We start from the raw sequence: 12,890 nt of genomic DNA on the forward strand, positions 1-12,890 counted from the left end.
CAGCTTGCCTATCTGAAAAAGACCCATTCATTCCTACTCTCTGCTCCCTGTTAGCCACCCTTTATCCATGTTAATCCTCATACCCCTACACCAGTAACCTTTGATGTGGCACCATTCCAAATGCCTTTTGGAAATCCAAGTACACCACATCAACCAGTTTCCCCTTTACCCACCCTGAATGTTATTTCGTCAAAACACTCTGACAAATTAGTTAAACATGATTTTCCTTTCTCAAAGCCATGTTGGCTCTGCCTGATCACATTGTGATTTTCTAAGTATCCTGCTATAACTTCCTTAATAATGAATTCTAGCACTTTCCCTATGACAGATGTTAGGCTAACTGGTGTATAGTTTCCAGCTTTCAGCCTCCCTCCTTTCTTGAATAAAGGTGTTACATTAGCAATTTTCCAATCCTCTGGCACCCTTTCGAAATTTAAGGATTTTTGGAAGATTATAACCAATGCATCTACTATCTCTGCCGCCACTTCTTTTAAGCTGGAAATTCTCCCATTGCTGTACACCTGAACCGGGCGGAAAATCTGGGCCATAGTCTCAGGTCCCACATTGGGTGATGATTTTTTAAATTAATATTTTACCTCCACCGCTGAAGATGGATGGACGTAATGTTTTCACCCCTGTTAGTTTGTCTGCTGGAAAACAATGTATCTCAAAAACGAATTGATGGGTTTCAACCAAACTTGGTATGCAGAGTATGACTCAAGGAAAAACTGATTAGCTTTTGGCAAAGATATGGTCCTGGATCCTGGAATTTTTTAAAGGACCCATCAACATAGAGCGAAATGACTTTTTTAAGAATGTTTTGAGCTGTTTTATTTAGAATGTTGTTGATTGCTTAAAATGTTATGGTCTGTCTCAGCTGCTGAAGTGGAATTTGTCACAGCCGTCAAAATGAGAGCAGAGTTTTAAGAACATGTTGTTAGATGTGGATCGCCCTGAAGCCTCCTCAGTGAGAAGGAAACTCTTATTAAAATTATAGCTTTTCTCAGCTTTGAGGTTACAGAGCATCAACCAGGCAGGGAAAAGTCTCAAGGAAGAGCTGCATACTTGTAATAACATTGAGTTAACACAGGGTGGCGGAGGTATGTGGTCTACTGTGTGCTGTCTTCATTTGTTTCAGAGCTGTATCTGAAGCTCCATGAAGGTGGCTGCTCTCTCCAGGGCAGGCATTCTCACAGTTCCCTAGAAAACCAGTCCACTAGCATCAAATTGGACTCTTCCATCCTATCCGTTATTGTAGAGAGTGCGGGTGATACCTCTTAGTACCTGGTGAAGTTGTTAACGCATTTCTAACTTTCTCCTGAATGACAGTCCCCAGGGTTCAGCATCTGTGCCCAATTGAGTAGAGCTTGAAGAGGATAGTGCCCTCGATGCAGACTCTTCGCAGTTGTCCCTGCCACCAGTGTCTGCTCATGTGCACTTACAAGTTGTGAATTTGCAGGTGAAAACTACTTCAGTGGACCCACTGAAGTGCGAGTCTTTGCACTGATGTATGGCTGTATGCTCTTTGATGGTGCACTCTCGGAAGGAATGAGGGTCCTCTGAGATATCATCATTGTGTATGGCCATAGACACTTGCTTTTCATGTGTAGGCCCTGGAAGAGCAAATAAACAGTTATGATAAAGTACCAATCTTGATGATCACTATAGTTAAGTCATTTATGAAATAAAGTCAGCATGTGTGCAAAAGATATTTTTAATTCACCAGGTATCTGATGGAGAGGAATACAGATCTGCTATTTATCTCCAGAGTTTCCTCTTCTGCATCTGTGAACTGCACAAAATGCAGGGAAGCATCTCCAGTCCTTTCCCTCTCCCTTGCATTTTGCTAACTCTTAAAAGGGGTGAATATTCACTCAATTAATGCAGTGTATTTTATGATGCTGACTGTTAGACAGATGTAACATATTGCATAAGGGTAGGGCTGAGTGGCATTAGTGGATGAATAATTGGGGAAGGTCAGAAAATGCATAAAAAATGAAAGTTGGGTGCTGGAACCTTTAGCGTGTATGAGGAGTGGTGTGATGGAGTATGCTTGGCAAGACAGAATGAAAGTCAGGGCAGGATGATCACCACAGAATGTTGGTCAGTCAGCAATTGTACTCACTTTTCTTGACCCTCTTAGGTTATTAAGCTACTTCCTGCACTGCTTTCAAGAGCAGGCCACAACATTCCTGCTGCTCACCTCCTCAATTACCTCCAGCCGCACCTTCCTGGTTAAAGCATCAGGTTTCTTCCTCCCATTTATAGGAAAAGGTATTTCCCTGCTACTCCTGACTGCAGCCAGCAATAAATTGAGAGAAGCATCATTGAATCAGGGTGCTGTCCTTGCTCTTCATGAATCCATGTTTAGACACTTGCCATCTCCTCCAAATTCAATTTTTGCATTAGCTTTATTCGATTATTCGAAGATCATGTCATTCAGGTGCAAATCATGCCAGCCACATACCTTGGAGGCATGAAAATTGCAATAATTCAATCGAATTTAAAGTGGAGAATTAATCCTGTTAAGTTTCTTTCTGGCTTTTGCACACACAATTCCCCTCTGACCACACAGAGCCCAACTTTGCATTAATATAGGGGCCTGTATAACTCTTTCTGCAGCTGACCAGCCCATTTAAGTATCTATTTAGTAATACACTCCAAACAAGAAAGGATAGGGATAACTCTAGAAACTTCAGTTTATACATAAAAACAAATTGGAGTTTTAAACTATGCTGACATTTATAGATTGCAGTTGACAATGGGCTGGTTATTGCTGAACAGTGAAAATTTGATAAATGGGAGTAATTTTATTCCTGGATCAGGATTATGTGCTTAAAGTAGAATTGCATTATAACTAAGCCCCAGGAGACCTAATCCCTGTTGTGCTACTTTGGAATTGAATCGCAAGATTTCAGCAGCCTCTTATTTTTAATACAAGGTTTTCTTCCCCCAGTTCTGTATGAAGTTGCTGACAGTTACTGGGATATGGTTTCACATGTGCTGGTAACTTTCTGGGACCTCAAATGGTATTCTCTATCAATATATTGTCACAGATAGAATTTGTTTTCCTTTTACTGCCCAGGATCAGTATGTTTGTATGTAAGAGGCATGTGCTTCTTTACCCTCAGAGTGTGGATCGCAAATTAAATCATTTCAGCAGCAAGTTGTTTTTTAGTTTAAAAACAAAGAAGGTTATTCATCCTTACACACTTACCCCAAATTAAATGGAAGGTCTCACTCATTCATCTCACCCACACTCACATGCATAAAGATTCAATACAGATGAAGGTAATATACTGTTACAGCTTATAATTAATTATCTCAGTCTTTGTCTTGGCAGGTCTATAGTCCCTTAGATGTAGTTGATGCTTTAAAGTTGAAGTGAAGGTCTTGTAAAGTGAGAGATTCTCAGCAGGCTGTGAGGCTTCTTATAATCAAATTTCTAGGAGGTTGCTTATCAGGTGGGCTTTAACAGGTTGGGGAATCCTTCTGTCTGGTAGGATCTCCCACTTTAAAAGCATGCCTTTTATTACCTTGGCTGCTTTTGGTGACTTTCAGCTAGTTCGATGGTTTTTGGTGGAACTCTCTGTCTACAAGGTTTTAAAAACAAACATTTTTCCCTCATCCTGTGACTTTGCACAAGTTCAAAGAGCAGAACCTTTGGGTCAGCAAGCGGGGGTGGGGCTCACTCTCTGACGCGTAAATTGACGCACGGTGACGTCGGGCGTGCATCCCGATGTCACCGCATGTCATTCAGATATTCAGTTCGGTGGGCGTGCACCGGAGTTGGCTGCGCATCCGCCGAACTATCAAAGGCCTATTAAGGCCATTTAACTATCAACTAAAATACTTAACTGAGCTACCCGTCCAACCTTAAGGTTGACGGGCAGGTGAAGAGCCCAGGCGGTAATCGCATTTATCATGAAACCTCATCCACAGGTAGGATGAGGTTTCATGAAGGTTTTTAAAGTTTAATAAAATTTTTCAATAAAATTCATTGACATGTCCCAGCTCATATGACACTGTCACATGAGGGGACATGTCTTAACATTTTTTTTCTGTCTTTATTAAAATTTTGAAAGATCAAACTGAGATTTCTGCGCACTTTTGAGCAAATGCGCGAAAGCGCGCAGGCCCTGACTCAACCTACTCCTCCTGCCCGCACAGGGAGCACTCAGCGCTTCTGGGTGTGCTCATGCTGGGCAGGCCTTAATTGGTCAGCCCACGTAAAATGGCGGTGTGCAGCTGATTGCAGGCGGCGATTAGCTGCGTGCCCGCCCACGCCCGCTCCCGTCCAACTGCCCTGACGGGGAGAAAATTCTCCCCAAAGTCTTTTTTCCATACAGAGGTTGGTGTGTATATTGATTCCAATCATTCTGTGTTGTCGGTTGACACCTTGAGATTCACCCAGTCTAGTTTGATGAGGGAAACCATTATAAAACAATGGAAGGTGTCATAATCCTTGGCCAGACCCCCAAGTTGTTATTGAGATCTGGTTAGGGACCAATAACGTTTTGTTTAAAGTAGATAAAGTTTGAGATTTAAGGCACTTGCCCAGTCAATAGAACCTCAAGATTCCATGGGTTTTGAACAAATAGCAAAGAACTTTATTATGCAAAGATAGAAAGATAAAACAATTTAGAATATCTATCTTATATTCTAACATTCAGGGTAAATATGAGGCACATGTGAATTAACAAGTAAGCTGTGGTCCAACACATCACACTACACAATAAATGCCAAATGTGACCAAAATGGATTCCATGGATTTCTCAACAACCCAGATGTTAGCAAACACTGTTAAGTCAACCAATCTCAGTGAAACTTTGTCTTTCTCACAAGAGTTTCCAATCTTTACCTTCAAAGATCTTGCCTTGGAAATCTCTCCAAAAGTCATTACAACTCGGACGGCTTCAACAACCACTCACTTCATAGGGTTTCAATCTCATCTCCCGAGATTCCGTTCCCTTGGATTCTCGAATACACTCAAGCACCAAATTACTGGCACAATTTCAGCTTTTTGGCCACGCCAAGCGGAGCATGACCACTTCAAAAGCGTACCTTTATCCCAATGGCTCGCAGCATGGAGTCATTAACCTTTGGCCACCTTCTTGGATCTTCAGGGGTTCTCTTTAGCTCTCTTCAATTACCTAACTCGACATCAACAACGGCCACCTCCAGGGTTTCAATCTTGTCTCCCAAGATTCTGTTCCCCTGGATTCCCGAATATACACCCAAGCACCAAATTACTGGCACAACTTCAGACCTTTGGCCATGTTAAGCAAAACACTGCTGCTTCAAAGGGGTACCTCTGCCCTAGAGGCCCGCTTTGGTTATCAGGGCTTCTCCTGAGACCACTTTAGTTTAAGCCTTCTCTCCCTAGCCCTTTCCCTAACTTGGAGCCAGTTTCTCTGCTTTCTTTTAACTGAACTTAACTGGGATCTGCTTCTGTCCCCTGTCTTTGTCCCTTAACTGGGACTTCCTTTTTGGACTGCTCCCTGTCCCCTCTCCCCTTTTTGTGACCTCTCCCTGGACACTTGCTGGCTATAGCATCCCCCACCTGGTCAGCTAACCTGGGTTTTTGCGTCCTCTTTCTTTTCTCTCTATGTGCTGGCGTGCAGGGCCTGTCCTGGGCCTGTCCTGGGCCTGAAAACCTAAAATTGCTGAACTGTGTGTGTGCAGCCTGCCTCCGGCCGTCGCGTGTGCTGAAAGTCTGAGGTCCATCAGGGAGTTCCCGCCTTCGCGTTCAATAAGGTAAGTTTGGGTTTCTTAACAAAAGTTGATAGAATCCATTCACATCTGCCTTGCACATATTGGGCTGGGCTGGGCGGGGCCCGCTCGCCGACACGTAAAATGACACGGGATGACGTCGGGCAGAACTCCTCATGTCACCGCGCCCCATTTAAATTTTCAGTAAGGCAGGGGCGCAGCAAAACCAGCTGCGTGTCTGCCGACCTGTCAATGGCTAATTGAGGCCATTGACAGATCAATTAAAGTAATTAGTGGACCTGCCCGTCCAACCTTAAGGTTGGCGGGCAGGCCAGGAGCCCCAGCGGGAACTAGAAAAAACATGAAACCTCATCCACAGGCGGGTTTTAAATTTTAAAAATTTTAATCAAGTTTTTTTGGAAATTATGAACATGTCCCAACTCATGAGTCATTGTCACATGAGGGGACATGTAAGGGAAATTTTTTTTTCTATTTTTAATATTTTTGCACGTAGAGGCGATCTCCCTGAGGTAGCACTTAGCCTCAGGGAGATGTGCGCTCTTTCGTGCGCATGCGTGAAAGAGCGCACTCTCGATTTTGGGAACCCCCCCCCGGCCTGCACAGGGAGCACATAGCGCTTCCCTGTGGACGTCACTCTGGGCGGGCCTTAATTGGCCCGCCCACGTAAAATGGCGCCATGCCTCCGATCGGGGGCGCTGATCGGAAGCACGCCCGCATGTGCCCGCCCATCAACTTCCCCCCCAATGGGGGGAAAATTCAGCCCATTGAGTTTCAATATCCCCTTTTGCCCAGGGAGTAACAGAGTCAGGTTGGCTGGAATTGCTGAGTCCGTTTTTTTGTGTTGGCCCATCCTTAGTGAAGTATGAATTCCTTGGATCACTGTGAATGCCCATATTTGAACAGGTATTCACTTGAGTCTTAGGACTGTCTGCAGATCAAATGCCAAAGGTCACATGATTTACAGCAGCCATTTTAATAGTCTGTTTGTCTAGTTTTAAAATATAAAAGCACTGGCCGAAAGTTCATAATATACTGGGACATGACAGTATGTAGTCATCAAATACCTGTGGGCTATTCAATAGTGCAGCGAAGCCTGATCCTCTCTGACTACATCATCATTAGGGGTAACAGGATAGTGATCAAGAACTTTAAACTTATTCCCGATCCCTTAGTTACCAGCACTGTCGTCAAATTGAGCAACCCAATTGTTACTGCTGAAATTAGAAAATTTAAAGCATACCTGGGACTGAACCTGGGACTTCTGGCATAGTTTAGTGTACTGGATGGGGCTTTTACCTAACTGTAGCTCAGGGAAATCCAGCTTCACTCTAATATGACAACCGTTAACTTGTAAAGCATTGAAAAAAGTTCACAGTGCTTTGCAACTCCACAACTTAAGAACAGTGAACACACAGAGACAACAATGCAATACCTCAAACATACATTGTTCCAGCTGTGACCCATTATGTTCCAGGCATTGTGAGTTTGCAAGGGGTTTGGAAATTCCCTAGGCCTGTTTTCAGGCTTGAAATCAGTGCTGTACACAGGGTCATTTGGGAGGCCTAAGGTTGGCCTAAAATTGTGCTCTGAGCTTCATTAATGTTAATTAGACAATAAGTCAACACCTGTTACACCTCCAGAGGTGCTTTTCCATTTGCGGAAAATGAATATTGGGCCACTTGCTTCATTGGCAGTAGCCCACAGGTAAGTCTGAGATGAGGGGTGGAACAGCAATGGAGAGATTGGTGATTGAGTTGTTGTGGAGCTGAGGAAACACTCCTGCTCCTACTGGTTCTATAGGCATGTTTTAAAAAAATGTTTTCCTTCAAAATTTACCTTTTGATGGTGGCTTCTGGTTAGGCCATCATGTTCACCTCATTATCACACAAGGAACAATCCTGACTCCTGTTCAGTCCAAACCAATTTCTGCAAGAGAGCGTAAACCTGTCATTCAACCCATTATATATACATATGTAAGGTGCCTAATACTTGTTGTAATTGGCCACTTGGGATCTCTGCAAATCTGCCTGGAGCAATATGTAGACGTCCATAATGAAGCTGACAATTGGGCTCAATGTTTCCCCACCCATCCTGAAATTGGTTTGTTTTGCTTCATTTTCCACCCAGAAACCAGACAGAAATGGGACCAATTTCTACTTCAGTAAATGGTAAATTCTAGAATTATTTATGAATTGTGAATTTAGTGCACCTAAAAATGAACAAAACACTGCCAGTATTCCATTCAAGGCTCTTTCAGAGCCTGGTATTGGTGAGTATTGAGCACTATTCAATTATTGTGTATTAGTAGCCAGAAGAATTTGGTCCTTGCAGTGTAATACTTGGATCAGGAATTTTATTCAGTGGAGGTTGGCTCAAATGATTTGCGTACACAACCATTGTATGCTGGAAGCAGAATTGTATTCAGATCAGGAATACTTTTTCTGAAGTTGATTGTTTAGGAAATAATTTTGTTATTCTTTATGAATTCAGCAAACCATATGTAACTTGGTAGAGCAATGGGAACATTGCAATTTGATGTCTTTACAGCAGCAGTTTCAGAATTTTGTGGGCAGTAATTACTAACATTGTTCAATGGCTAACCAAAATCTTTCCTTCTTACTGCATGCAGGCCAGGAATACAACTTCCTCAAGATGGAACCTGGTGAAGTGAACTCCCTCGGGGAAGCGTATGACTTTGACAGTATTATGCACTATGCTAGGAACACCTTCTCAAGGTTGGAGTCTAAGGTTACATCTCTTTGACTTTTACATTTTGTCAGCTGTTTGAGTACAATGAAAACTCTATCTCTGGATTAATACTGGTTCGGGGCTCTACTGCCTATACTGCATAGTGAAGTTGTTCATTTTTCTGTCCCCCTTTTTAATTGTTATCTAAATAACCTGATGTTGTACATGAAACTAATGAAGATTGCATTGGAGACCAGGAGATTAGAATGCTTAATTGTTTTTAAAGCATTTTTATTAATTACAGGAATAAAATTGTCTGAAGTAAACATACTAGGGCCATTCTCATGTGTCAAACAGGACAACTTCAATATGGAATTATTTTCAGGGTCAAAAACGATGTGGAATGTGTAAAATATATCACAAACACATGAAGTTGGGACAGAAGAAGTGTATAGTTAGAAACAATCCATGTTTCTCATATGTACTGAGTTGGGTGATTTCAGGCAAGTGGCTTCTGGGGTGTACATTAATCTTAGTACTCCTAAGCTTGGAATGGTAAAATCTATTTCTGATTGTCATTCAGTGATTCATGCTGGAAAGGGCATATTGATTGGCTCCCTAACTAGCAACACTAAAGCCCACTGTAGAGATTCCATGCACTCTTAGTTAAATCAGCTAACTACTCACAATACCTCAAAGGTCTACTCCACTCACTGTATTTCCACACTGAATCATTGAGGGTGCATTCAGTATTTTCTTATTTAAAATTATTAATGGAAGATCATTTGGAGTGGAGTGTCAGAGCTCAAATATGCAAAGATTAAAGTACAGAAGTTACAAAATAACACTCCCAGTAGGGAGCTTTGAAGGTTAAGGAATGCAGAGCAGGAATTTGGGAATGAGATCTGTGCATCTCATATGAGTTTCTTCTGTCTGTTAAAACTAATTGATAGAAAATTGTGGGATGCATTGATCTCTTGCATTCAATATGCACGGATATCATGCAAAGTTGTACTTCAGGAGCACAAACTCATAAAATCTATATCTAACAGTGCCGTAGGACTGATTTGCTATTCAGTTACTTTAAATTTTATATGACATTGGTCAAAAAACAAAACACCTACATTGTTCTCCGAAGTTTTCTTCCAGTTTTAATAAAATAGTATTTAGCTTTAGTATATTAAGGCCTGGCCAAGTGGACTTCTTTTTGGATTTTTAAATTCTGGTCCTGTGCATTCTAATATTCCTGTGTTTCAAACCTGTGACGGGTTTGCTGAAATATCTTTCAGAACATGAGAACTGCTTAAAGGGTTGTAAGTAATTGTTGAAGAAGTATGCATTTATCCATAGCTTTCTTAAAAATTAGTAGTTTAGTACTGCGATTTAACATTTAGGTATGTGATAATAAATATATTTTGATTTTTCGTTATCACTTTAATTGCCAGTTTAGCCTGATTCTCTCCTTATTCAAAATCTACACAAGCGCACTTCCAGCATGGTGGGTGGACAGTGATCAAAAACAGGAGCCCTGGCACACCAAGGCTCCTTCGACAGCACCTTCCAAACCTATCACCTAGAAGGACAAGGATAGCAGATGCATGGAAACACCACCATCTGCAAGCTCCCAAATAAACCACACGCCATCCTGACTTGGAACTATATCGCTGTCACTGGGCCAAAATCTAGGAACTCCCTTCCTAACAGCACTGTGGGTGTTCCTACAACACATGGACTGCTGTGGTTTAAGAAGGCCATTCACCACCATCTTCTCAAGCAATTAGGGATGGGCAATAATGCCCACATCCCGTGAATGAATATAAAAGAAAAACCCTTTCTCAATCCACAGGAGATGTAGTGCCCTATTTCCTGTCTTGCTGAGATCAACTAGCTCATCACAGACCGAAAATTGAACTTGGACATTTATTATTTGCTGAATTTAGACAATATTACTGTGTGACACTCTGAAATATTCCTTACACGTATGTTTTATGATGTTATGAAAAATTGCAAAGAAATAGAATCTTACCACCTCCCCGCTCCCACAAATTCAGAAACACAAGTGGGGTAAACTGACAGTATCGTCTTATTAAGTGACTGTTCTTTCTTTTTCTTAGAGGAATGTTTCTGGATACCATTCTCCCGGGACGTGACGAAAATGGCATAAGACCTGCCATTGGCCAACGTGCACGTTTAAGTAAAGGAGACATTGCACAGGCAAGGAAGCTGTATAGATGTCCAGGTATTATGCTGCACACATGGGGATTGGGTCTACATTTATTAGAATATAATTAAGACATAAATTACTGTAATTAATTGCAAAACACAATTCATTGATATGGCATTAATGTCATGAAGCATGAGAAATCAGTATTGTTGCAGTGATGATGTAAACAATCATTTATCAAGAATGCTGTTTATAATATCAACTGTCACCAAATCATTATGAGAGAAGAGAAATAATAAATACATTAAATTGCATCGATTGTAGGGCACAACAAAAGGCTAGGTTATACTCTATTTGCAAAGTGTCATACTCTATTTGCGAAGTGCTCAGCCTTAGCTCTTTTTGCTCTTCTCGCTCCCTGGATTCTTTGTTTAAATCTCAAGCTTTTAACAAACTCTCAGCTGTTGAGAATTATACTAAGAGGCCAAGAACCTGATTAGATTCCGCCACATGCTCATCTGGGGTTAGCTACGTAGCTGTAAATAATGAGTTTGTCTTCCAAGGGAGACAGCGTAAGTAATGTTTGAGGCTGAAAGTATCCCGTCACCTTCACACGAAAGCAAGCTGACTTCGGGGAAGTAGTGACTTGAGACGGACAGGACAAACCAAGTTCCACATATCGATCTGGTGATCAAACACACGCAAACTAAATCGGAAGGAGACAACAGTTTGGTTTTACACAGGATGTGGTACAACCCTAATTAAAGCCACCATGTGTGTGATATATAATGAAGTATGACAATACTTCAATTCCATTTATTTCAAATTAAGGTATGCTGCTTCTGGCTCTCCTCCCTTTCCTAACAGTGAGCATTGCTTTATACTTTTTCACTAAGACTGTGCCCCTATTAAATATGGAAAATAAATTGTCGATGCACAACAGAAGTCTGTTGACAAAGGCCAAGAGGTGAAACGCAGCATTCAAAAGTCTGAATCCATGTTATCTTCTTTTATGCTGCGCTACTCTTTTTCTATGAACTGATCAACTAGTTGTGAGTGCGACATGTCTGCAAGGAGCTACTAATTATATCATCATTAGTACAACAATCTATTGAAGGCCAGTTAGAAGAAAATATTAACTATAATTGAAGAACATAAGAACATAAGAACTAGGAGCAGGAGTAGACAATTCAGCCCCTAGAGCCTGCCCCGCCATTCATTACGATCATGGCTGATCTCATTTTGGCCTCAACTCCAATTTCCCGCCCTCTCCCCATAATCTTTCAACCCATTACTAATTAAAAATCTGTCTATCTCCTCCTTAAATTTATTCAGCGTCCCGGCAATCTGAGGTAGTGAATTCCACAGATTCACGATCCTTTGAGAAAAGTAATTCCTCCTCATCTCTGATTTAAATCTACCACCCCTTAGCCTAAAACTATGGCCTCTCGTTCTAGAATGCCCCAGAAGGGGAAACATCCACTCCACGTCTACTTTGTCTATCCCCTTTAGCATCTTATACACCTCAATTAGATCTCCTCTCATTCTTCTAAACTCTAGCAAGTATAGGCCAAAACTGTTCAATCTCTCCTCATAAGACAAGCCCCGCATCTCTGGAATCAATCTAGTGAACCTCCTCTGAACCGCCTCCAGTGCAACTACATCATTCCTCAAGTAAGGGGACCAAAACTGTGCACAGTACTCCAGGTGAGGTCTCACCAATGCCTTGTACAGTTACAACAACACTTCCCTATTTTTATACTCTATTCCTTTAGCAATAAATGCCAAAATTCCATTTGCTTTCCTTATTACCTGCTGTACCTGCATTTTAGCTTTCAGCGATTCATGCATGAGGACACTACGATCCCTCTGCACTGAAGCATTCTGAAGTTTCTCTCTATTTAAATAATAAATCGCCTTTTTATTCTTCCGACCAAAATGGATAACCTCACACTTATCCACGTTAAACTCCATCTGCCAAATTTTGGCCCATTCACCTAACCTGTCCATATCCATTTGTAAATTTCTTATTTCTTCATTGCAACTTACTTTCCCACCTATTTTGGTGTCATCTACAAATTTAGCTATTGTACCTTCTATCCCTGAATCCAAGTCATTAAGAAATAAAAGTACATGAATTTAAACCATTAAAACATTATGGAATCTTGTTGTAGCATTGAGTGTCCTGACAGCGGGATCGGAAGTGCATGGGACTTATGCTCGAAGGTGGGATGGCTAGTCACATGCAGCCACGCAGCAGCCAACCAATTAGATGTGGACAAATGCCTGACCAATTCTACAGTGA

General features: G+C 41.6%; 1 protein-coding gene across 2 annotated transcripts in view; it reads left to right on the top strand.

Annotated features, from left to right (window-relative positions):
- tll1 (tolloid-like 1) overlaps positions 1-12,890 on the top strand; it is a 441,724-nt gene that overhangs the window by 220,360 nt on the left and 208,474 nt on the right. For both annotated transcript variants that reach the window (XM_078542318.1, XM_078542328.1), the window contains exons 8-9: positions 8,363-8,468; positions 10,536-10,660. In XM_078542318.1, coding sequence (XP_078398444.1) covers positions 8,363-8,468; positions 10,536-10,660 — 231 coding nt within the window. The remainder of the gene's footprint in view (positions 1-8,362; positions 8,469-10,535; positions 10,661-12,890) is intronic.

The sequence above is a fragment of the Cetorhinus maximus genome, chromosome 1, assembly GCF_964194155.1.
Source record: "Cetorhinus maximus chromosome 1, sCetMax3.hap1.1, whole genome shotgun sequence".
NCBI lineage: Eukaryota > Metazoa > Chordata > Chondrichthyes > Lamniformes > Cetorhinidae > Cetorhinus > Cetorhinus maximus.